Here is a 23,041-nt window from a genome sequence, read left to right as displayed (position 1 = left end):
TCTTACAGAGGGCAATGCGTATGGCCCAGTAATAATAATAATAAATAATATGCCATTTAGCAGACGCTTTTATCCAAAGCGACTTACAGTCATGTGTGCATACATTCTACGTATGGGTGGTCCCGGGAATCGAACCCACTACCCTGGCGTTACAAGCGCCATGCTCTACCAACTGAGCTACAGAAGGACCACATCACTGGGGCTTAGCTCCCTGCCATCCAGGACCTCTATAGTGCTTTTACACCTGCATTGCTTGCTGTTTGGGGTTTTAGGCTGGGTTTCTGTACAGCACTTTGAGATATCAGCTGATGTACGAAGGGCTATATAAATACATTTGATTTGATTTGATATAGCAGGCGGTGTCAGAGGAAGGCCCCAACAATCGTCAGACTACAGCCACCCAAGTCATAGACTGTTCTCTCCGCTGCCGCACCCACGGCAAGCCTCGTTATTGTTATTTTATTGTTACTATTTCCTTTTTTTCCCTTATTTGTATTTTTTTTGTATTCCTTTTTAACTCTGCATTGTTGGGAAAGGGCTCGTAAGTAAGCATTTCACAGTAAAGTTTACACCTGTTGTATTCAGAGTATGTGACAAATACCATTATATTTCCTTTCTCAGAGCATTCATTTCGTATACAGTAGCCTTGGCCTATAGCCTACAGTATAGGCTATGGATCATTTGATTGAGACCACACTAAATATTGGCGCACTTAATATTGCACGCCCAGCAAAGAATCAGGGATGAGGGGCAGCATTGGGCACACATCAATAAGCAAATAATTCTTAAACACTAAGCAATATTGACATTTAATCTATTATAAAATACATAACTGTTCCCTGGTGTCACTATCGTTTAAAGATGGATTGGACCAAGGTGCAGGGTGGTCGGCGTACATTTTTTATTTTATTTAAATGACACCGAAAAAACAACAAAATACAAAAACTAACGTAAAGCTACATGCAGAAAGCAACTACACACAAACAAGATCTCACACTCTAAGGTGGGAAAAAAGGCTGCCTAAGTATGATGCCCAATCAGAGACAACGATAAACAGCTGTCTCTGAATGGGAACCATACTAGGCCAACAAAGAAATAGAAACATAGATTTGCCCACCCACGTCACACCCTGACCTAACCAAATAGAGAATAAACAAGGCTCTCTAAGGTCAGGGCATGACACCTGGACTAGATTTAAAAAATAAATAATACTAAACCCTCCCACTGTCTGAAATTGAAAAAGCATGGCCCTCCCCCATTTTTCTCCGGGTCACAATTCCAGAATCTTCAGGAAGCTCCAGATCCCTTTGTCTGCGGTATAACGATCCTGAAAATGTCAGATCCACTGCCACAGCCTTATTTTAAATGTTGTTTGAGAATACACTAGACTTGTATTATTTTATGTGTGAGAGAGAAAGAGAGAATGAGTGAGAGAGTGTGTGTGTGTGTGTGTGGGCATCACAACATCCTCTTAACTTCAACGGTCTTTCTCTATCATATTTAATTTCAGGCTGCTGATTTGGATGGCGAGATTAACCTTTCTACTTGTTATGACATCACAGACTACCCAGTTCAGAGGAACTACGGCTTCCAGATACACGTGAGTTGACATTTGTGACCGACCGCTTTGATTCAGTTTTATGTAGCAAAATTTGAAATTGTGTTTTTTTTACATTTGATAAAAGTAGAGACAGAGCTACAAAATGGTATATCCAGACCATTTTCCTTGTATGACTGGTAGAGGAAAGCCAGGCTTGTTCTACTGATGCTTAAAGATAAATTCCAGACACAAATACTTTAGCACTATTATACAACAGTGCTATTATACAAACAGTAATCACTGTCAGACGCACCTTGTTAACTTGATGGGTCATGTAATCATCTGGTGAAGTGGAGTCTTTTGTTTAGCTAGCTAGCTAAACAATGAGCCATAATCCCAATCCATAGAGTACTAGAAATACAAACTAATTGTCATAGCTAGCTAAAGTTAACCAAATAGGTTCAATGTTAGCTAGTTAGCTAGCTAACATTAGGCTATAACTAGCAATGCAAATGGATTGTTGAGATAATATTTTCTACACAGATCATACACATAATTTTAGCTACCGAGCCAGTCATCTAATCTCAGCTAGAAAGCTAACAGTACGCTTTATCTTGGGGTCTTTTGTTTAGACATGTAGCTAGCTAAACAATGAGCCATAATCCCAATCCATAGAGTACTCGCAATACAAAACCGAGGGTCATAGCTAGCTAAAGTTAACCAAATAAGTTCAATGTTAGATAGTTAGCTAGGTAACATTAGGCTATAACTAGCAATGCAAATGGCTTGCTGAGATAATATTACTATACAGATCATACACGTAATGTTAACAGTACGCTTGAACTTCCAATGAAAACAACTTTCTGACAAAATGTGAAACGTATAATATCTGAAACTGTAGCTCGATTCTTACCCGTATGCATGGACGAACGCTCAACAGCAGACTGCAACCCCTTTCATTAAACACGACGTCCTGTTTAATTTCCTATTTATTTGTACAGATTTCAAACCTCTGTAAACTTCTTCCGTGACAACAACACTGTTGATCCATGTTTCTTCCCCATCGCTGTCATCAGAAGACTGACTCTACAATGTCTTCTTCAATTAAAATGTTTTTACCTAAATCAGGGATTTCCTGAGAGTCAGCATGGTACGATCATCCTACTGAAAGTAGTCCGTCACATTTTTCCCCCACTGACCGTTGTCGATAGGGCCTGAGCATTAGCAACACATTTTCAGTTCTCCATAGCTAATGTTATATCTTTAAAAAAAAAACTGCAGTCGGAAGGATTATCCACACATAAGGAGCAGCTCATTTTATAGACAGAAGATGCTACATGGCAGAACAATCTGAAACTTATCTCTCAGCATGTTCAGCCCTTTCATTATCTCAGCCAATTATGTATGGCTAGCGGGAAGGTTCCTGTCTTTTTCTGTGGCTAAACCAACTAGGCTTGTAAATTTAACAACTTTATTCATATTTACAGATGGCATACAAGTTTGTTATTAAGGCAAATGAAAGATCCAAATGTTCCAGAAGGCATTTCTGCTGAATAAATTAAAATAAACGTTCAAATGCCTCTCCTGTGAAGTTGTGACTTACGACATACGCCTAGTTACCTGAAACGAGTCACATTTGGAGTCTTTGATTGGTTAATCCTCAGTCAGTTGAGATGATTTGTTATAGCCCGACAGTTTACCTGTTCTATGCAGTAGGGCTGTCAAGGGGTGTGTGGGATGGTATTAAAATAATAAAGGGTTCATTGGGGTGTATCTTAGATCAGATCTTTTTTTGTGTTCTGTGTGTAGTGCATGTTCAGGGTGAAAATATTCTATGAAATTAATTATTCAAGGGTAGAACAGGACCGGGTAGGATAGTTAATGACAAAAAGCACACTGAAATTGAGTGATTGAGTAACACAGTGATTGAGTCTTCCCCCCTCCTCACAAAGACTGCAGAGGGAGCGTTCACCCTGTGTGCCATGACTTCTGGGATCCGGAGGAACTGGGTCCAGGCAGTGATGAAGAACGTGAGGCACAACGTGGCCCTGGTCGTCTCAAGGTAAAGGAGTCTTCTCTGGTTGAGACAAACTATTTATGATTTATTGATTGATTTTCCATCTCAAAACAAGACTGACAAGACAAAAAGATAACATCAACGCTCTAAACAGAACATTACACAATTTACTTCAGTTTACAATAATGTGAAAACTGCAAGTCTATAAATCAAAGAGTAAAAATGAACAAATCAAAATGGCATCCAACACTGAACACCTCAATCCCCTGATATGTGCTTGTTAGGATACACAAAGTCTGATGGCTCTTCTTTCCTACTTTGTCCTATGTCTTCCATGCTACTCTTTAGGAAAAACCTGCGGCGGCTAGAACTGTCCACTCTCAGAGCCAGGTTGAATCCTTGGGCCTCGTGACCCTTGCCCTTTAGATGTATTTGGGTAACACTTTACTTGACACCCAGTGTCATAACACATTATAACACTGTCACAACCATGTCATAATGTGATAACAGCTGACTAAACCTGTCATTATATGGTCATAACACTGTCATGACCCACATATTTACACCTGTTGTGACATATATTGTGTTATTTTATGGCTGATTATGACACCTACATAAGAGTGTCAAAACCCACATCTATTCCTACCCAAAAATGATTATATCCTTGTTGTTGTTGAATGTTTTTACTGTTATTTTATTTCACCTTTATTTAACCAGGTAGGCTAGTTGAGAACAAGTTCTCATTTGCAACTGCGAAAGCAAAGCAGTTTGACACATACAACAACACATGGAATAAACAAACATACAATCAATAATACAGTAGAAGAATCTATAAATAGGCCATGGTGGCAAAGTAATTAAAATATAGGAATTAAACACTGGAATTATAGGATGTGCAGAAGATGAATGTGCAAGTTGAGATACGGCGGTGCAAAGGAGCAAGATAAATAAATAAATACAGTATGGGGATGAGGTAGATTGGATGGGCTATTTATAGATGAGCTATGTACAGGTGCAGTGATCTCTGCTCTGACAGCTGGAGCTTAAAGCTAGTGAGGGAGGTAAGAGTCTCCAGCTTCAGTGATTTTTGCAGTTCGTTCCAGTCATTGGCAGCAGAGAACTGGAAGGAGAGGCGGCCAAAGGAAGAATTGGCTTTGGGGCTGACCAGTGAGATATACCTGCTGGAGTGAGTGCTACAAGTGGGTGCTGCTATGGTGACCAGTGAGCTGAGATAAGGTGGGGCTTTACCTAGCAGAGACTGGTAGATGACCTGGAGCCAGTGGGTTTGGCGATGAGTATGAAGCGAGGGCCAGCCAACGAGATCATACAGGTCGCAGTTGTGGGTAGTATATGGGGCTTTGGTGACAAAATTTGTTGAGTAGAGTGTTGGAGGCTATTTTGTAAATGACATCGCCGAAGTCGAGGATCGGTAGGATGGCCAGTTTTACGAGGGTATGTTTGGCAGCATGAGTGAAGAATGCTTTGTTGCGAAATAGGAAGCCTATTCTAGATTTAATTTTGGATTGGAGATGTTTAATGTGAGTCTGGAAGGAGAGTTTACAGTCTAACCAGACACCCAGGTATTTGTAGTTGTCCACATATTCTAGTCAGAAGCGTCCAGAGTAGTGATGCTGGACGGGCGGGCAGGTGCGGGCAGTGATCGGTTGAAGAGCATGCATTTATTTTTGCTTGCATTTAAGAGCAGTTGGAGGCCACAGAAGGAGAGTTGTATGACATTGAAGCTCATCTGGAGGTTAGTTAACACAGTGTCCAACGAAGGGCCAGAGGTATACAGAATGGTGTCGTCTGCGTAGAGCTGGATCAAAGAATCACCAGCAGCGAGAGCGACATCATTGATGTATACAGAGAAGAGAGTTGGCCCGAGAATTGAACCCTGTGGCACCCCCATAGAGACTGCCAGAGGTCCTGACAACAGGCCATCCGATTTGACATACTGAACTCTATCGGAGAAGTAGTTGGTGAACCAAGTGAGGCAGTCATTTGAGAAACCAAGGCTGTTGAGTCTGCCAATAAGAATGTTGTGATTGACAGAGTCGAAAGCCTTAGCCAGGTCGATGAATACGGCTGCTTATCGACGGCGGTTTTGATATCGTTTAGGACCTTGAGCGTGGCTGAGGTGCACCCATGACCAGCTCTGAAACCAGATTGCATAGCGGAGAAGGTAGGGTGAGATTCGAAATGGTCGGTAATCTGTTTGTTTAACTTGGCTTTTAAAGACTTTAGAAAGGCAGGGCAGAATAGATATAGGTCTGTAGCAGTTAATGTCTAGAGTGCCTCCCCCTTTGAAGAGGGGGATGACTGCGGCAGCTTTCCAATCTATGGGAATCTCAAACGATACGAAAGAGAGGTTGAACAGGCTAGTAATAGGGGTTGCAATAATTTCGTCAAAAAGTATACATCATAAATATACTATTGACATGTAGACTATGGTGTAATGGAAGGCTTTGCCTTGTGTGGTGATTTTGTGGTTTTCGACAATCTTATGTAGGTGTCATAACCAGCCGTAAAATAACGCAATATATGTCACAACAGGTCTAAATATGTGTCATGACAGTGTCATGACCATGTTATAACAGGTTATGACAAGTTATGTCAGCTGTTATGACATATGACATGGTTATGACTGTGTCATAACATGTTATGACGCTGGGTGTCAAGTAAAGTGTTACCTGTACACCAGACCTGGGTCAAATACATTACGTGAAATATGTAGAGTTTGATGTGCACTTGACCCAGTTTGGAGTTTGCACTTTTGGACATTCCATTGTTTCCATTGTGCCCAGAAAACGAAATCAACCCACAGTTCAAGTATTTGAAAGTATTTTGGGTGGCAGATAGCCTTGCGGTTAAGAGCATTGGTTTGAATCCCTGAGCCGACTAGGTGAAAAAATCTAAATGTAAAGTAGTTCTGGCATACCCTATGTAGATTGTAACAGTTGACTTGGTCCCTTTGTCGTGGCTAGGTGATGAGAAAGCTTACTACGTAAACTGTTATGTTGTCATTTGACAACAGTTGACCATGCCTTTGCCATCTCTTCTGTCCTCCAGTTCTCTTCCACAGCAGAAGGAGCCACCAGCTCTAGGCCCTATGGAGACACGCTCTGCAGAGGAAGATGTGGATCCAGATCAGAGGAAGAACCGTAGTGTCCGCGAGCGTCGCCAGGAGGGACGCTACAAAACCTTTGACTGGGCTGATTTTAGCCGCCATCAGCACCACCAGGGCGTAGAGAAGGAGGCGGAGCCCAGTGGACAGTCGCGTCCTGTGGTAGGATGGGACACCGCTGACGGCGGCAGCCCATCACCAGTCTCCTCTGCCTCCTCTCTGGTTGCCTCTAACGCCTGCTCCTCCTCGTACTCTTCCCAGTGCCTCAGGGACACTGTAGCTTCACAAGAGGCGGAGGTGCTACAAAGGGGGGCAGATCCAACCATGCTACCCCAGGCTCCATTCACGGCCACACCCCTAGAGGAAAGAAGTGTTGCTGGGACCAAAACACCCACAACATCCACAACACTAGTTCATGCTCAAAATAAGGTTTTTGAAAAAAGGACCATTTCTGAGGTGGACAACAGCTCCACCTCTTCTACACCAGAGCTGCCCATTGGTTGTGGCGATGACGATGTCACTGGCCACACCCCTAGTGATGTCCCTAGCGTTGCCTCTGGTGATGGCTTTGGCAACACTCCTAGCCCCACCCCTTGTGATGGCACTGCCGGTGTACGGGTGGATGTGGTGATAGAGCAGAAAGTGGCTTCCACACCGCTGAGAGAGGAGAGGTGGGTTCCCATCAATAACTCTGACGAAACCAAAGAAGAGACGGAGCAGCAGTCCTATGAACAGCAGGCTGAAGAGGTGAGCTAGAGTATGTGTGTATAACGGTGTGTTAGGAGTGTGATTTAAGTTACTGTGGCTTGTTTGTGATTGTATGTATGTGTGTGTTTGAGGATGCATTTGTGTGTGTTCAGGCATGTGTGTGTTTCTCTGTGTGTGTGTGTGTGTGTGTGTGTGTGTGTGTGTGTGTGTGTGTGTGTGTGTGTGTGTGTGTGTGTGTGTGTGTGTGTGTGTGTGTGTGTGTGTGTGTGTGTGTGTGTGTGTGTGTGTGTGTGTGTGTGTGTGTTTGAGCATGTTTCTGTGTGTGTGCCCTCAGCTGGAGCAGACCCAGAGAGAGTTGTCCAGACTCCAGCAGGTGAACATCAGTCTGCAGCAACAGCTGCAGCAGGAGAGGGAACGCTCCAGGGAGAACCGCCTACTACAGGTCAGACCATACCTGTAGCTGAATTGGGTCAAATACATAAGTCAAATACTTTATAATACTTAAGGTACGCTTGGTTTAGCTTCCCCGTAACAATGGAACCAAATCTCCCATCAATCTCTTTTAGAATGGCCTACCCACATCTTTCAACCAGTCCTCCTCCGCACAGTCATGCGCGTGGCAGCGTCTTCAGAAGCTGAACCAGGACCTGCGCTTCGAGCTGGAGGCCCAGAGGAGGAGCCAGGAGGAGGCGCGTGAGGCTGAACTGCAGCGGAGGGCCGAGTTCATCGCCTTGCAGGCGCGGGCGTTAAGCGCAGGGGAGGCTGCAGCCTTGGCACGCTCAGAGCTGCAGCAGGAGCGTCAGAGCGCTCGGAAGCAGCGGGAGGAGGGGGAGCACGAACACCGGCAGGAGTTGGAGTGTTTGCGCCAGCGACTACAAGAGGTGTCAGCCCAGATGAGAGCAAAAGAGGAGGCACAGGCCGAGAAGGAGGTGCGCCTGCAGAAGCACCTGGGCCTCCTGCAGGAGAGCCAGGACAGGGAACGCAGAAGCCTGGGGGCCAACCTGGCCCAGGCGGAGCGCCGTTCTCAGGACCTGCAGGAGCAGCTGCAAAAGGCTGAGCAGCAAGCGGAAACATTGTGGAAGGGGCAGGGTCAGCCGTGGGCCAGGGAAGGAGAGGTGGCGGAGGCTCAGCAGCAGCTGCAGGAGGAGCTGGCCCGCACGCTGGCGGCTATAGGGAGGCTACAGGGGGAGGGGGAGCAGCTGGAGAGACGCTGCCAAGAGCTGCAGAACCAGCTGGCCGAGGCAGACGGGGAGGTGGTTCAGCTGCAGAGACGCCTACAGACGGAGGAGACTGACTACTACAACCTGGAGCACTCCTACGAGAGTGTTTCAGAGGAGCTACAGCGGGCCCTGGGACAGGCGCAGGAGAGGGAGGTGGCAGCCAGTGATGCCATGGAGGACTACAAGAGGCTGCTGGACAGGAAGGAGCGGGAGCTGAGTGAAGCCTTGGTTAAGATGGCCGCCCTTGGGAGCAGCCTGGAAGAGACCGAGCTGAAACTGAGTGAGGTGAAGGAAGCATGCACCTGTTGTTCCTCTCTTCCTCTCTTCAAAGTGACTGACAACAGACTGAATATCAAATCCAGCGGTCTGAATTCACGGGAAACCCAGATCATCCACCACTCCTACAATACAGACGGAGGACAGACAAATAGCAGCAGCGTCCCTGCCATAAGCCACTCCGGACCTGGCTCATGTTCTGTCGACCCGGCCTACCAGTACATCGTTACGGCTGGAGATGATCCGGACAGGTTCATGTCAGTGATCCAGGTCCTGGAGACCAAGCTGTATGTGACAGAGGAGAAATTGAGAGACATCACCCAGAGGCTGGAGGAGCCACAAGGTCAGTGGTGCAGCAGTGCAGCCACCGACCCCCACGTCCTCTCCCAGCTCACCCAGAGCCGGGCCGCTACCCAGCGCCTTAGCCTCTTTCTTCACAATCAGGCCAAGCAGAGCAGGCGCTTCGCCCTGGAAACAGAGGGCCGAACCAGGGTGCTGGGTGGGCAGTGTCAGGCGGCCCTGGCCAGTGTGCAGGCCTGCAGAGAGAGGATCCAAGCCCTGCTGAGGAGGAACCCTGGTGAAGGTAGCAACCCTGACCTAGAAACCGAGCTCTGTGCCCTGGAGATGCAGCTGGTCACTGCTGCCGCCTGCCTCAGGCAAGGAGGAATAATTGCCGATGAGCAATGGCACGAGTGCCACCGAGCTCAGAGGGAGGAGGAAGACTTGATTGATGACAAGACACTATCAGAGGACAAGGTTGAGCAAATGAGCACAGGCACGTATGCTCCAATGTCATGCCCAGAAGGAGAGGAAGCTGGAATGAAAACATTGGGTAGAGCTTTAGCCCTGGAAGCGTCTACGTTGGAGAAGATGGCGTCGGCAATGCAGAGCCAAGATACATTATTTTGCCAGAATGAAGCCCTCCTTGGTGGAGACGAAGGTGACTCGGCACACATGTATGCCGACGTGCTTTTGAAAAGGATGGCCCTCGGAATGGATTGTAGGGAACCAGTAGGTGGCGACACTGAGTCGGAGGAGAGCGCCATTGGCAGGGTCTGTACCAGAGCAGAGTTAGCTTACATCTCTCTAACCTTACAGCATCGCTACCAGGGAGAGCCCATACAAGAAGAACTGCACTCTGACAACCCGACCAGGGAGCAGCTATGGTGTAGCTCTCAGTCAGAGGAACAGTGTGGTGGCGCTGGGGATAACAATCTGAGCTCTGGTAAGGCCAGGGGTCTGGCTGATGTCAGTCCTCCAGAGCTGGCTCCTTATGAGGAACAGGTCCAGTTGAAGTCCGGAGGCCTCACAGACAACCTGCTGGAGAGGATCCAATCAGTCTGGAGTGGGGACAAGACAGAGAAACAACACGACTGGACAGAAAGACTTGCAGTCCAGCTGAGGAAAAGGGCCAAGGTCTTGCACCAACTCTGTCAGGAGATCCCCAGCAGCAGTGGCTCAAAGGGGGAGAGTAGTGCGGCGAAAGGTAGACGCTGGTTGGATGACCCGGACTCTGTTGCAACCCTGGACTTGACCCTGTACTGGCCGGAGGTGCTGGTCCAGTCCCAGGTGACCTACGTGGCATGCCGCCTGCAGCTGGATCACGAACAGGAACTGCAGCAGTGCAAGGGGGCATTCGACAGCCTAGTGGCGCTGTGTCAGGAGCAAGAGGCCATGCTCAGCAAGGACCGCCGCACTTTTAGCCTCGCCCTGTCACGACTGCAGGAGGACAGCCAGGCCCTCAAGGAGAAGCTGGAGCAGGTGGAGCAAGGGAGGGCCGCAGCAGAGAGCGAGACCCGGCGTAAGGTGGGTGTACTCCTAGCTGATATCGAGAGCATCGAGGATCGCCACGAGGAGCAAGTGCAGAAGCTGGAGGAGGAGTTCCAAGGGAAGATGCAGGAGCTCCAGAAGATCCACGAGGAGGAAATGATACGTCTGCACAGCCACCATGCTCAGTCTACCTGTGTTGCAACAGATGCACAACAAGAGTCCCGCTCATCACAGACCACCCCTAACACTACTCCCGAAAAAGCCACCTTCTACCCAGACTTCACCTTGGATTCCACCCTGCCGGCAGATAAACTTAATCTGGATGGAGCCTGCAAAATAGACATGGTGTCTATGGAAACAATGAAGAAACGAATCCATGTGCTTGAGACGCAGGTAAACACCATGAAAGATGAGGCAGGGAGACGGAATCTGGAAGGGGATGAAGTTGCCATGAAGGAAGCTTATCAGAGAGACCTTGAAAACATCAAGGTACAACACAGCCCCACTCAAATACCCAATACGTTTACACAAACACATTGACTTATGTACAGTGCCTTTGGAAAGTATTCATACCCATGACTTTGTCCACATTGTGTTACATTATAGCATTATTCTAAAATGTATTAAATAGTTTTTTTACCCTCATGAATCTACACACAATACCCCATAACAACAAATCAAAAAGAATTTTTTAGAATTTTTGCAAATGTATTAAAAATTTAAACTGAAATATGACATTTACATAAGTATTCAGACCCTTTACTGAGTACTTTGTTGAAGTACTTCGGCAGTGATTTCAGCATTGAGTCTTCTTGGGTATGACGCTACAAGCTTGGCACACCTGTATTAGGGGAGTTTCTTCCATTTTTATTTGCAGATCGTCTCAAACTCTGTCAGGTTGGATGGGTAGCGTTACTGCACAGCTATTTTCACGTCTCTCCAGAGATGTTCAATCGGGTTCAAGTCCGGGCTCTTGCTGGGCCACTCAAGTACATTCAGAGACTTGTCCCGAAGCCAATCCTGCGTTGTCTTGGCTATGTGCTTAGGGTAGTTGTCCTGTTGGAAGGTGAACGTCCACCCCAGTCTGAGGTCCTGAGCACTCTGGAGCAGGTTTTCATCAAGGATCTCTGTACTTTGCTGTGTTCATCTTTCTCTCAGTCCTGACTAGTCTCCCAGTCCCTGCTGCTGAAAAACATCCCCACAGCATGATGCTGCCAACACAATGCTTCACCCTAGGGATGATGCCGGCTTTCATCCAGACGTGACGCTTGGCATTCAGGCCAAAGGGGTTCAATCTTGGTTTCATCAGACCAGAGAATTTTGTTTCTCATGGTCTGAGAGTCTTTATGTATGTTTGTCTTTTACTGAGAAGTGGCTTCCGTCTGGCCACTCTACCATAATGGCCTGATTGGTGGCATGCTGCAGAGATGGTTGTCCTTCTAGAAGGTTCTCTGACAGAGTTCCAGAGTGACAACCGGGTTGTTGGTCACCTCCCTGGCCCTTCTCCCCTGATTGCTCAGTTTGGCTGGGCAGTCAGCTCTGGGAAGAATCTTGGTGGTCCTTCTATTTAAGAATGATGGAGGCCACTGTTCTTGGGGACCTTCAATGCTGCAGACATTTTTTGATAACCTTCCCCAGATATGTCCTTCAACACAATCCTGTCTCGGAGCTCTAGGGACAATTCCTTTGACCTCATGGCTTTGTTATTGCTTTGACAACTGTGGGACCTTATATAGACAGGTATGTGCCTTTCCAAATCATGTCCAATCAATTGAATTTACCACAGGTGGACTCTAATCAAGTTGTAGAAACATCTCAAGGATGATCTATGGAAACAGGATGCACCTGTGCTCAATTTCGAGTCTCATAGCAAAGGGTCTGAAAACTTATGTAATCAAGGTATTTCTGTTTTTTATTTGTAATAAATTAGCAATAATTTCTACAAACCTGTTTTCCCTTTTGTCATTATGGGGTATTGTGTGTAGATGGCGGATATTAAAAAAAATATTTGATCACTTTTAGAATAAGGCTGTAATGTAACACAATCTGGAAAAAGTCAAGGGGTCTGAATACTTTCTGAAGGCACTGTAAATGCTAATGCTTTGATATACATCAGTACCAACATCATACCAAATACTCCATAAAAGCAGGTGTTAAAAAGTATACACATGTAATTGTGAAATTCATACCCTGCAGGTTTCCTGTGAGCGTGGCTTCACTGCCATGGAGGAGGTACACCAGAAGCTGGTGGGGGATCTGCAACGGCAGCACCAGAGGGAGGTGGCCACGCTCCTGCAGGAGAGAGACTGCCTACTGGAGGAGGAGACAGCCGCCACTGTCGCAGGTAAAACATCTGTCCCATGTTCTGTAGCCAAACATGGTTGAAAGTTGCTGATTCAAATTAATAGAGTCAATATGATTCCTTAGAGTGGCATGTTTGTTCCACTTAGCATATTTCCATCTGAATGTTTCACAACGTTGTGTCCTGCTGAACATGCCCCTTGAAGTGGGATGGGGGCAGCATGTGGCAACATGTCTGTTCACTTCCTGTGTTTGTGGCCTGTGTGTAGCGATCGAGGCAATCAGGAATGCTCATCGGGAGGAGCTGGAGAGGAGTCAGAGTGGAGGGAGCTCTGACATCACGGACCTTCCCTCCCAGTATGAGTGAGTGACTATGTGTCGCTCTGGATAAGAGCGTCTGCTAAATGACTTAAATGTAAATGTAATATGTGTGTTGAAAATAAATCTGGCTTGCCTACTACTTACTTAAATTGCATACTAGAACGCAGTGTTTACTAAAAACAAATACAGCAAGCAACAAATATCATCATACTAGGCTCATCCTACTGAGAATCCATCATCTAATGCACAATTGCGTTGATTCCCACCATTCATGAATTTTGGTACAGTGTGTCTCCTCAGCTGATTATCAGCTGTTGTCAAACACACGTTTCTAAAGACAATTCTCTTCCTTAATAGTGTACAGTGAATTCTACTAGACGAGAAGCTGAAATGAGTATGACATCCTGGCATTTAAAGCACTACATTTTCCAAATTTAACATACTATAAAAATGTATTTGTTTGCATACCCAAAATGCCTACTATTTAGAACGCACATATGGTTATTCGGACACTGCCACAGTGTATATGAGTGTGTGCAAAAGCTGTCATCAAGGCAAAGGGTGAATACTTTGAAGAATCTCAAATATAAATTAGATTGTTTTTGGTTACTAAGTGATTCCATTTGTGCTACTTAATCATTTTGATGTCTTCATTATTATTCTACATTGTAGAAAATAGTAAAAATAAAGAAAAACCCTGGAATGAGTAGGTGTGTCCAAACGTTTGACTGAGACTGTATGTCCCTTTCTTATCTGGGTGTTTTTTGTATTCATGCACCTGGCTTTTTGAAAGTGTGTGTGTGCATGCATGCACTGTGTGTGTGTGTGAGTGTTACATGTTTGTTTCAATGCAAAGTACATGCACCTTTATATAACTGCCGACTTTCCCCTTTGCCCCATCGTCCAGGGTTGAGCTGCGGTCTCTGCACAGGGAGCTGGAGGTGTTGTCGGGCCAGTACTCCCAGAAGTGTCTGGAGTGCGCCCAGCAGAATCAGGCCCTGGAGGCCGAGAGACAGGCCCTGCTACAGTGCCAGAGGGAGAACCAGGTGCTCAGCATCCACAAGCAGGCAAGACACCACCAGACACCCATATAGTACACTGCATGGCACCCAGTGTGCCAATTTAGATCAATGACCACCAGACCTGGGTTGCGTTTATTTGGCAGACCTGGGTTGAGTTCGAATACTGGGTCTGACAGGAAAAAATGTGCCGTGAAGTGAGCTGGTCTCGAAGCATGCTTTCGACTGTACCTACAAGCCAGCTTTGGTGTTGCAGTTTAACTTAAGTCGGGAAGTAAAATACAACAATTCCCAATCAACAATTCCCAATCATCATCTTTGCCCTACCTTCCAGCTAGCTAACTAGCAAAGGACACAGTTATCTAGCCATATATAGCCGGCTGATGGCTTCACCGAGAAGAAGAAAGACTACAACCTTCAAATCAATGGTCGATGTGTGTCGCACTTGCGTGGAAAACTATCCCAATAAGACTTACAAACACAATCTCTTTATAAGACAAGTGGTGGAAGGTGCTGATGATGATTGGTAGATTGATGATTCATTGGTAGATTAAAGGGGAACAGCACATTTCTGAGATTTGTCAAAGTACCTAAACCTCTGACTCAGTTTTGGACTGGCTATCACAGTGCACAGCTGTCTCACTCTACTAGAGCTAAGTAGAGCTATGTCCCAGCTGCACCCCTCTGCCTCACTGCAGCACTACAATGCTCTAGATAGAACTTTGTGGAATAACACAGATCTATGAAAAAAATACACATACTATCACAGTGAACATGTATTTTTCTTCGGGTAACCCCAATCGGTTGTGAGATATGGCATATACAGTGACTTCGGAAAGTATTCAGACCCCTTCACTTATTCAACATTTTGTTACAGCTTTATTCTAAAATGTTTTTTTTTAAACTCAGCAATCTATACACAATACCCCATAATAACGAAAACAGGTTCTCGAAATTGAGCTCAGGTGCATCCTGTTTCCGTTGATCATCCTTGAGCTGTTTCTACAACTAGATTGGAGTCCACCTGTTGTAAATTCAATTGATTGGACATCATTTGGAAAGGCAATACGACCTGTCTATATAAGGTCCCACAGTTGACAGTGCATGTCAGAGCAAAAACCAAGCCATGAGTTCTAAGAGATTGTCTGTAGAGCTTCGAGACAGGATTGTGTCGAGGCACAGATCTGAAGAATGGTAACCAAAACATTTCTGCAGCATTGAAGGTCCCCAAGAACACAGTGGCCTACATAATTCTTAAATGGAAGAACTTTGGAACCACCAAGACTCTTCCTAGAGCTGGCTTCTCAGCCAAACTGAGCAGTCGGGGAAGAAGGGCCTTGGTCAGGGTGGTGACCAAGAACCCAATGGCCACTATGACCAAGTTCTAGAGTTCCTCTCTGGAGATGGAAGAACCTTCCTTCCAGAAGGACAACCAACTCTGCAGCACTCCACCAATCAGGCCTTAAGTAAAAGGCACATGAAAGCCCACTTGGAGTTTGCCAAAAGGCACCTAAACACACTCAGACCATGAGAAACAAGATTCTCTGGTCTGATGAAACCAAGTTTGAACTCTTTGGCCTGAATACAAAGTGTCAGTCACATCTAGAGGGAACCTGGCACCATCCCTACAGATGAGAATGGTGGCGGCAGCAGCATCATGCTGTAGGGATGTTTTTCAGCTGCAGGGACTGGGAGACTAGTCAGGAAAAGATAAACGGAGCAAAGCACAGAGTGGTCCTTGATGAAAACCTGCTCCAGAGCGCTCAGGACCTCAGGCTGGGTCAAAGGTTTACCTTCCAACAGGACAGCGACCCTAAGCACACAGCCAAGACAATGCAGGAGTGGCTTCGGGATAAGTTTCTGAATGTTCTTGAGTGGCCCAACCAGAGCCCGGACTTGAACCAGATCGAACATCTCTGAGGAGACCTGAAAATAGCTGTACAGCAATGCTCCCCATCCAAACTAACAGTTCTAGAGAGGATCTGCAGAGTAGAATGGAAGAAACTCCCCAAATACAGGTGTGCCAAGCTTTTAGCGTCATACCCAAGAAGACTCAAGGCTGCAATCGCTGCCAAAGGTGGTTCAACAAAGTACTGAGTAAATGTTCTGAATACTTATGGAAATGTCCTATTTAATTCAATTTTAGAATAAGGCTGTAACCTACCAAAATGTGGAAAAAGTCAAGGGATCTGAATACTTTCCGAAGGCACTGTGTATTGAATTCTGCTTATTTCACGCTATACTATCACGCTATACCACAATAAACATAAAGTTCAAATGCAGAGACTCCGAGACCATTGATTGAGTGCTTTTGAAGGGACAGGCTGGGCAAAATCTGTAGCCTATATCCGCTGCACTGTATCAGCACAATAAACCGCGCCCTACGCAGTAAAGCAATGCTGTTTTGGTAATGAAGATAGGTGTGTGTATGGCTGCATTCACAAAGGCTGTTTGTTATAGGGGAATTCACCTGTCTTACCAAAATAATTCAAACTAAATGCGGAAAGTAGTAGCCTAGCTATTCATGAATGCAAACAAAAACACTGAATATCAGTTGGTCTTAGAATAACGACACAACTGTGAATGCGAACAAATGAATAGGAACAGAACAAAACAGCGATACCAGGTAGGCCTAGTAAACTAAATATCAGATTGATAAAGGCAGGACACAATCTACATTTAGGCTAGTTACAGTAACAGTAAACTAAATATCAGATTGATAAAGGCAGGACACAATCTACATTTAGGCTAGTTACATTAACAGTAAACTAAATATCAGATTGATAAAGGCAGGACACAATCTACATTTAGGATAGTTACATTAACAGTAAACTAAATATCAGATTGATAAAGGCAGGACACAATCTACATTTAGGCTAGTTACATTAACAGTAAACTAAATATCAGATTGATAAAGGCAGGACACAATCTACATTTAGGATAGTTACATTAACAGTAAACTAAATATCAGATTGATAAAGGCAGGACACAATCTACATTTAGGATAGTTACATTAACAGTAAACTAAATATCAGATTGATAAAGGCAGGACACAATCTACATTTAGGATAGTGACATTAACAGTAAACTAAATATCAGATTGATAAAGGCAGGACACAATCTACATTTAGGATAGTTACATTAACAGTAAACTAAATATCAGATTGATAAAGGCAGGACACAATCTACATTTAGGATAGTTACATTAACAGTAAACTAAATATCAGATTGATAAAGGCAGGACACAATCTACATTTAGGATAGTGACATTAACAGTAAACTAAATATCAGATTGATAAAGGCAGGACACAATCTAGGATAACATTAACAGTAAATAAATATCAGATTGATAAAGGCAGGACACAATCTACATTTAGGATAGTGACATTAACAGTAAACTAAATATCAGATTGATAAAGGCAGGACACAATCTACATTTAGGATAGTTACATTAACAGTAAACTAAATATCAGATTGATAAAGGCAGGACACAATCTACATTTAGGATAGTTACATTAACAGTAAACACAATAAACAAAAAGGTGAATGGAGATCCAAATAACCAAAACATAAACTACAACCTACTACATTGAGATGCAGCCATGCTCAGCTGTCTTGCCTAATAAATAGGCATATAGGCCCGCTTCAAACCTGTAATAGGTCCAACCACTTGAGGGCCAACTCACTGGAGAGCCAGGCCCAGCCAATCAAATATGTTTTTCCCACAAAAGGTGCTTCATGTCTGGGTGGCAGGTCCCAGACGATACCACAGGTGAAGAAGCCGGAAATGGAGGTCCTGGGCTTTCATGGTTACACGTAGTCTGCGGTTGTGAGGCCGGTTGAACGTACTGCCAAATTCACTAAAATGACATTGGAGGCGGCTTATGGTTGATAAATTAACATTAAATGATCTGGCAACGGCTCTGGTGGACATTCCTGCAGTCAGCATGCCGGTTGCGTGCTCCCTCAAAGTTTGAGCATTTTATTGTGTGACACAACTGCACATTTTAGATTGAACTTTTATTGTAACCAGCAGAAAGTTCACCTGTGTAAGGATCATTCTGTTCAATCAGCTTCTTGATATGCCACACCTGTCATGTGGATGGATTATCTTGGTAAATGAGAAATACTCACTAATAGGGATGTAAACACATTTGTGCACAAAATTCTAGGATTTTTTATTTCAGCTCATGAAACATTGATTATTCCATTCTCTCCAAAATATTCTCGTAAGATCCCTCTCAAATGCCAGTTTGATTAGATGAGCTTTCCTCTGGTATAGCATGCTTCTTCTGTTCTGACTCAACACGTTTGTTAAAATGTAAAATTAGTTCTCGCATGTAGTTGTGGACTCCCCAACGGTCATCCACGTGTCAGTGCAGTAAGCACGGTCGGCATAGTGGAGAGAGGCCCAGAGAATCGTTTCAGGATATCAAGTGGGGTCCACTTGTCCTCATTTGACCAGGAGTGGGCGATTTCAGTGTGCAAAAAACTAAACTCAGTTTCCACTGTTAGGTTCTTATTTTTCAGATTGAATAACTCAGGGACACTAGAGAAGCTTAACCAAGTTTAATTCTTCCCAAAGGGTCGTTACAGCTGCAATTCAGACAAAAAAAAAAAACATTTCACAGAAGCACTGATATTTAACCCTTTCTCCTAGGCTGTCTCCTCCTCCACAACCGAACAGCCAATGCATCCCTGTTGCTAGACAGAACCTTAGTTATACATGTTCTTCCTCACATCTGACCTGACCTCTACCCCAAAGTGCTCACTCCTCCCCAACTCAAGTCTGTCATGGTTATTGATACCAGACTGTGTCTCTTCTCCTCCCAGAGGATCCCTGATGGCTAACAATAACATATCCGAACATAATGTAAACGTTATACATTAGCCTCTATCCCTCAGTGACATTGTTAGTTTCTAAGATCTCCACCCGTCTCCCCTTATCAATGTCTGCCACATGTTATCGGTTCCCTGACCTCAACACATTCCAAGCTTAGTTGCACCCACTATGTAACCTTCAACTATTGGTGAAGACCCTCAACCTCATCAGTGACATGAGTAAGTAACATTTCATATTCTCAGAACCCAACACCACCAAATGTTTCACCATTTTCACATCTGGAAAGTCACGGCTCTCTGGGTCAAGGGCACACAGGGTCTCCACCACTTGGCTGTTTGAGTTAGCTGACTTCCACTGGGGCGGCAGGGTAGCCTAGTGGTTAGAGTGTTGAACTAGGAACTGGAAGGTTGCAAGTTCAAATCCCCGAGCTGACAAGATACAAATCTGTCGTTCTGCCGCTGAAGGGACAGTTAACCCACTGTTCCTAGGCTGTCATTGAAAATAAGAATTTGTTCTTAACTGACTTGCCTAGTTAAATAAAGGTAAAATAAAAAAATTGTCCTGACACTTCACTAATGACAGCATCCAAGAACAGCCTTTTCCACTCAGTCTCTTCTCATCTGTCTTGCTGACCTGTTCACCACGTATTGCTAGAGATTTGTACTGACATAATGTCCTCATTTGTTTGGAGCTGGTGGTGCGTCACTTGCATTAAACATTGGCTAAATTACTTCGAACTCATTGTCACACCTCAGCTTCTCAACTCACTGTGGACCACTTTGACTCCAGTGTAAAGATCTGTTGCTTTTGCCTGGAGTCATTTGTTTACAGAATCGAGAAGACTTGAGGATTCTGTGCACTATGGTTGCTGTAAACTTAAAGCCGGGGTCAGTCACCGCCTTCAGTATCCCTGTAGCCTTGAGTCTTACTTCTGTTTTGCACGATTGCGTGCATTCGATGTCAGAGAGGAATGTCACAACGCTGTCATAACATTTAACAACCACTGACACAGTAGCCAGTTGTCTCCCTTTACTTTCGCTTTTGTTTGGTTACTTTGGCGAAGCCAATTTCTGATATCCATCGTGGCAGTGGCAAATATTACAGGCGGAGTCATATCACGTTGTTCACTTAGCCTTTTCTTTTTTGCTTTTTATGACAACCCAAAGGAGTCATAAATAACCGCCTCAGTGGCTTTCCATAGCCCCCTTAAACACACCGCGCCACGCTCTGTCCATTGTGCTGACACAGTGCAGCAGATAGACATATTTTGCACTAACCTGTCACTCAATCAGTTGAACTTTTTTGCAATTTATATATATGGACATAAAACTTAAACTGAAGTTGCACAAGTTTCAATTCCCATTAGGAAACTGGGCCCGGGATTACCCCCATTTCATGGACACATGGAATTATTTTATTTAGATGGATGGTTGACATGACAGAATGGTAAGCAGATATTTTCTTATCTAAAAGGTTGTTGAAAGTTGGCTACATTCTTGTTATAGTCTGTTTGATGAGTCGCACCTGGTAAAAACAGCATATATTGCGCAATTTGTTCAAAGATTTGAAAATAATACACCAACGACGCTATTTAGGAGATAGATGTTGTGAGCACAGTGTCTCTGATCGGATGGACAATAGATCCTAGCTATGCCCACTTTTGTCAGCACTTCTGCAATCCGATTAGTCAGTCCGCCACATGTCCACATGTGACGCAGGAAACTGGCTACCTACTCGTCTGTCGCAAAGTTGTTCTACACTTGGTGCATGTTATCAAAATGTGATGTTAGCTGTAATATGTCATTACGATTTAGCTAAAGTTATTGAACACATCAAGAACATGTTAGCTGCCAGACAGCTAAAAATCGGTTCATTAGCTAGCTAGCTAATTAGTATTACAGCATACAATTACATTCTAGACGATTCTGTGCTTCCAACTTTGTGGCAACAGTTTGGGGAAGGCCCTTTCCTGTTTCAGCATGACAATGCCCCCGAGCACAAAGCGAGATCCATACAGAAATAATTTGTCGAGATCGGTGTGGAAGAACTTGACTGGCCTGCACATAGCCCTGACCTCAACCCCATCGAACACCTTTGGGATGAATTGGAACGCCAACTGCGAGTCATGCCTAAACGCCCAACATCAGTGCAAAACTTCACTCATGCTCTTGTGGCTGAATGGAAGCAAGTCCCAGCAGCAATGTTGCAACATCTAGTGGAAATCCTTCCCAGAAGAGTGGAGGCTGTTTTAGCAGCAAAGGGGGGACCTTTAATGCCCATGAATATGGAATGAGATGTTCAATGAGAAGGTGTACCCCTAGCTAGCTAGCCAGCTGTCGTTCTGATTCAATGGACATGCATTAAATCACATCAAATAAAAATGTATTTGTCACATGCTCTGAATATAACAGGTATTATAATTTCACCTTACAGTGAAATGCTTACTTACAAGCCATAACCAACAATGCAGTTTAAAAAATAAGAATAGGAAATTAAAAGTAACAAATAATTAAAGAGCAGCAGTAAAATAACAATTGCAAGGTTATATACAGGGAGTACCGGTACAGAGTCGATGTGTGGGGGCATCGGTTAGTCGAGGAAATATTTACATGTAGGCAGAGTTATTAAAGTGGCTATGCATAGATGATAACAGAGAGTACTGTAGCAGTGTAAAAGATAGGGGGACAATGTAAAAAGTCTGGGTAGCCATTTTTTTAGATGTTCAGGAGTCTTATGGCTTGGGGTAGAATCTGTTTAGAAGCCTCTTGGACCTAGACTTGGCGCTCCAGTACCACTTGTCATGCGGTAGCAGAGAGAACAGTCTATGACTAGGGTGGCTGGAGCCTTTGACAATTTTTAGGGCCTTCCTCTGACACCGCCTGGTATAGAGGTCCTGGATGCCAGGAAGCTTGGCCCCACAGATGTACTGGGCCGTACGCACAACCCTCTGTAGTGTCTTACGGTCGGAGGCCGAGCAGTAGCCATATCAGACAGTGATGCAACTGTCTTGGTGTGCTTGGACCATGTTAGTTTGTCGGGCACCAAGGAACTTGAAGCTCTCAACGTGCTCCTCTACAGCCCCGTCGATGAGAATGGGGCCATGCTCGGCCCTCCTTTTCCTGTCTTCCACAATCATCTCCTTTGTCTTGATCATGTTGAGGGAGAGGTTGTTGTCCTGGCACCATATGGCCAGGTTTCAGCCTATAGGGAGAAGGTCAGTCTTGTTGATCAGGCCTACCCCTCGTGTCATCGGCAAACTTAATGATGGTGTTGGAGTCAGGCCTGGCCGTAAAGTCATGAGGGAACAGGGAGTACAGGAGGGGACAGAGCACGCACCCCTGAGGGGCCCCCCTGTTGAGGATCAACGCTGCGGATGTGTTGTTACCTACCCTTACCACCTGGGGGGCGGCCTGTCAGGAAATCCAGGATCCAGTTAGAGAGGGAGGTGTTTACTCCCAGGGTCCTTAGCTTATTGATGAGCTTTGAGGGCACTATGGTGTTGAAAGCTGAGCTGTCAAGGAATAACATTCTCACATAAGTGTTCCGTTTGTCCAGGTGGGAAAGGGCAGTGTGGAGTGTGATTGAGATTGCATCAGCTGTGGATCTGTTGGGGCTGTATACGAATTGGAGTGGGTCTAGGGTAACCGGGAGGATGCTGTTGATGTGAGCCATGACCAGCCTTTCAAAGCACTTCATGGCTACTGACGTGAGTGCCACGGGGCGGTAATCATTTAGGCAGGTTACCTTGATGCTTTGCTTGTTTGATGGTTCGTCTGAGGGCATAGCGGGATTTAGTATAAGCGTCCGGATTAGTCTCCCACTTCTTGAAAGCGACAGCTCTAGCCTTTAGCTCGATGCGGATGTTGCCTGTAATCCATGGCTTCTGGTTGAGATATGTACGT

The 23,041-nt window shown here is 45.0% G+C and overlaps 1 protein-coding gene across 2 annotated transcripts in view; it reads left to right on the top strand.

The window, feature by feature from the left end:
• Nucleotides 1-23,041, top strand: part of LOC118374817 (plectin-like) — a 78,510-nt gene that overhangs the window by 26,881 nt on the left and 28,588 nt on the right. For both annotated transcript variants that reach the window (XM_035761298.2, XM_052518332.1), the window contains exons 9-16: nucleotides 1,511-1,600; nucleotides 3,493-3,602; nucleotides 6,627-7,428; nucleotides 7,724-7,831; nucleotides 7,956-11,144; nucleotides 12,852-12,999; nucleotides 13,226-13,319; nucleotides 14,185-14,344. In XM_035761298.2, coding sequence (XP_035617191.2) covers nucleotides 1,511-1,600; nucleotides 3,493-3,602; nucleotides 6,627-7,428; nucleotides 7,724-7,831; nucleotides 7,956-11,144; nucleotides 12,852-12,999; nucleotides 13,226-13,319; nucleotides 14,185-14,344 — 4,701 coding nt within the window. The remainder of the gene's footprint in view (nucleotides 1-1,510; nucleotides 1,601-3,492; nucleotides 3,603-6,626; nucleotides 7,429-7,723; nucleotides 7,832-7,955; nucleotides 11,145-12,851; nucleotides 13,000-13,225; nucleotides 13,320-14,184; nucleotides 14,345-23,041) is intronic.

The sequence above is a fragment of the Oncorhynchus keta genome, chromosome 5 (assembly GCF_023373465.1).
Source record: "Oncorhynchus keta strain PuntledgeMale-10-30-2019 chromosome 5, Oket_V2, whole genome shotgun sequence".
Classification (NCBI taxonomy): Eukaryota; Metazoa; Chordata; class Actinopteri; order Salmoniformes; family Salmonidae; genus Oncorhynchus; species Oncorhynchus keta.
The sequence above is the reverse complement of the archived record's forward strand: the minus strand, read 5'-3'. Positions and strand labels throughout refer to the sequence as shown.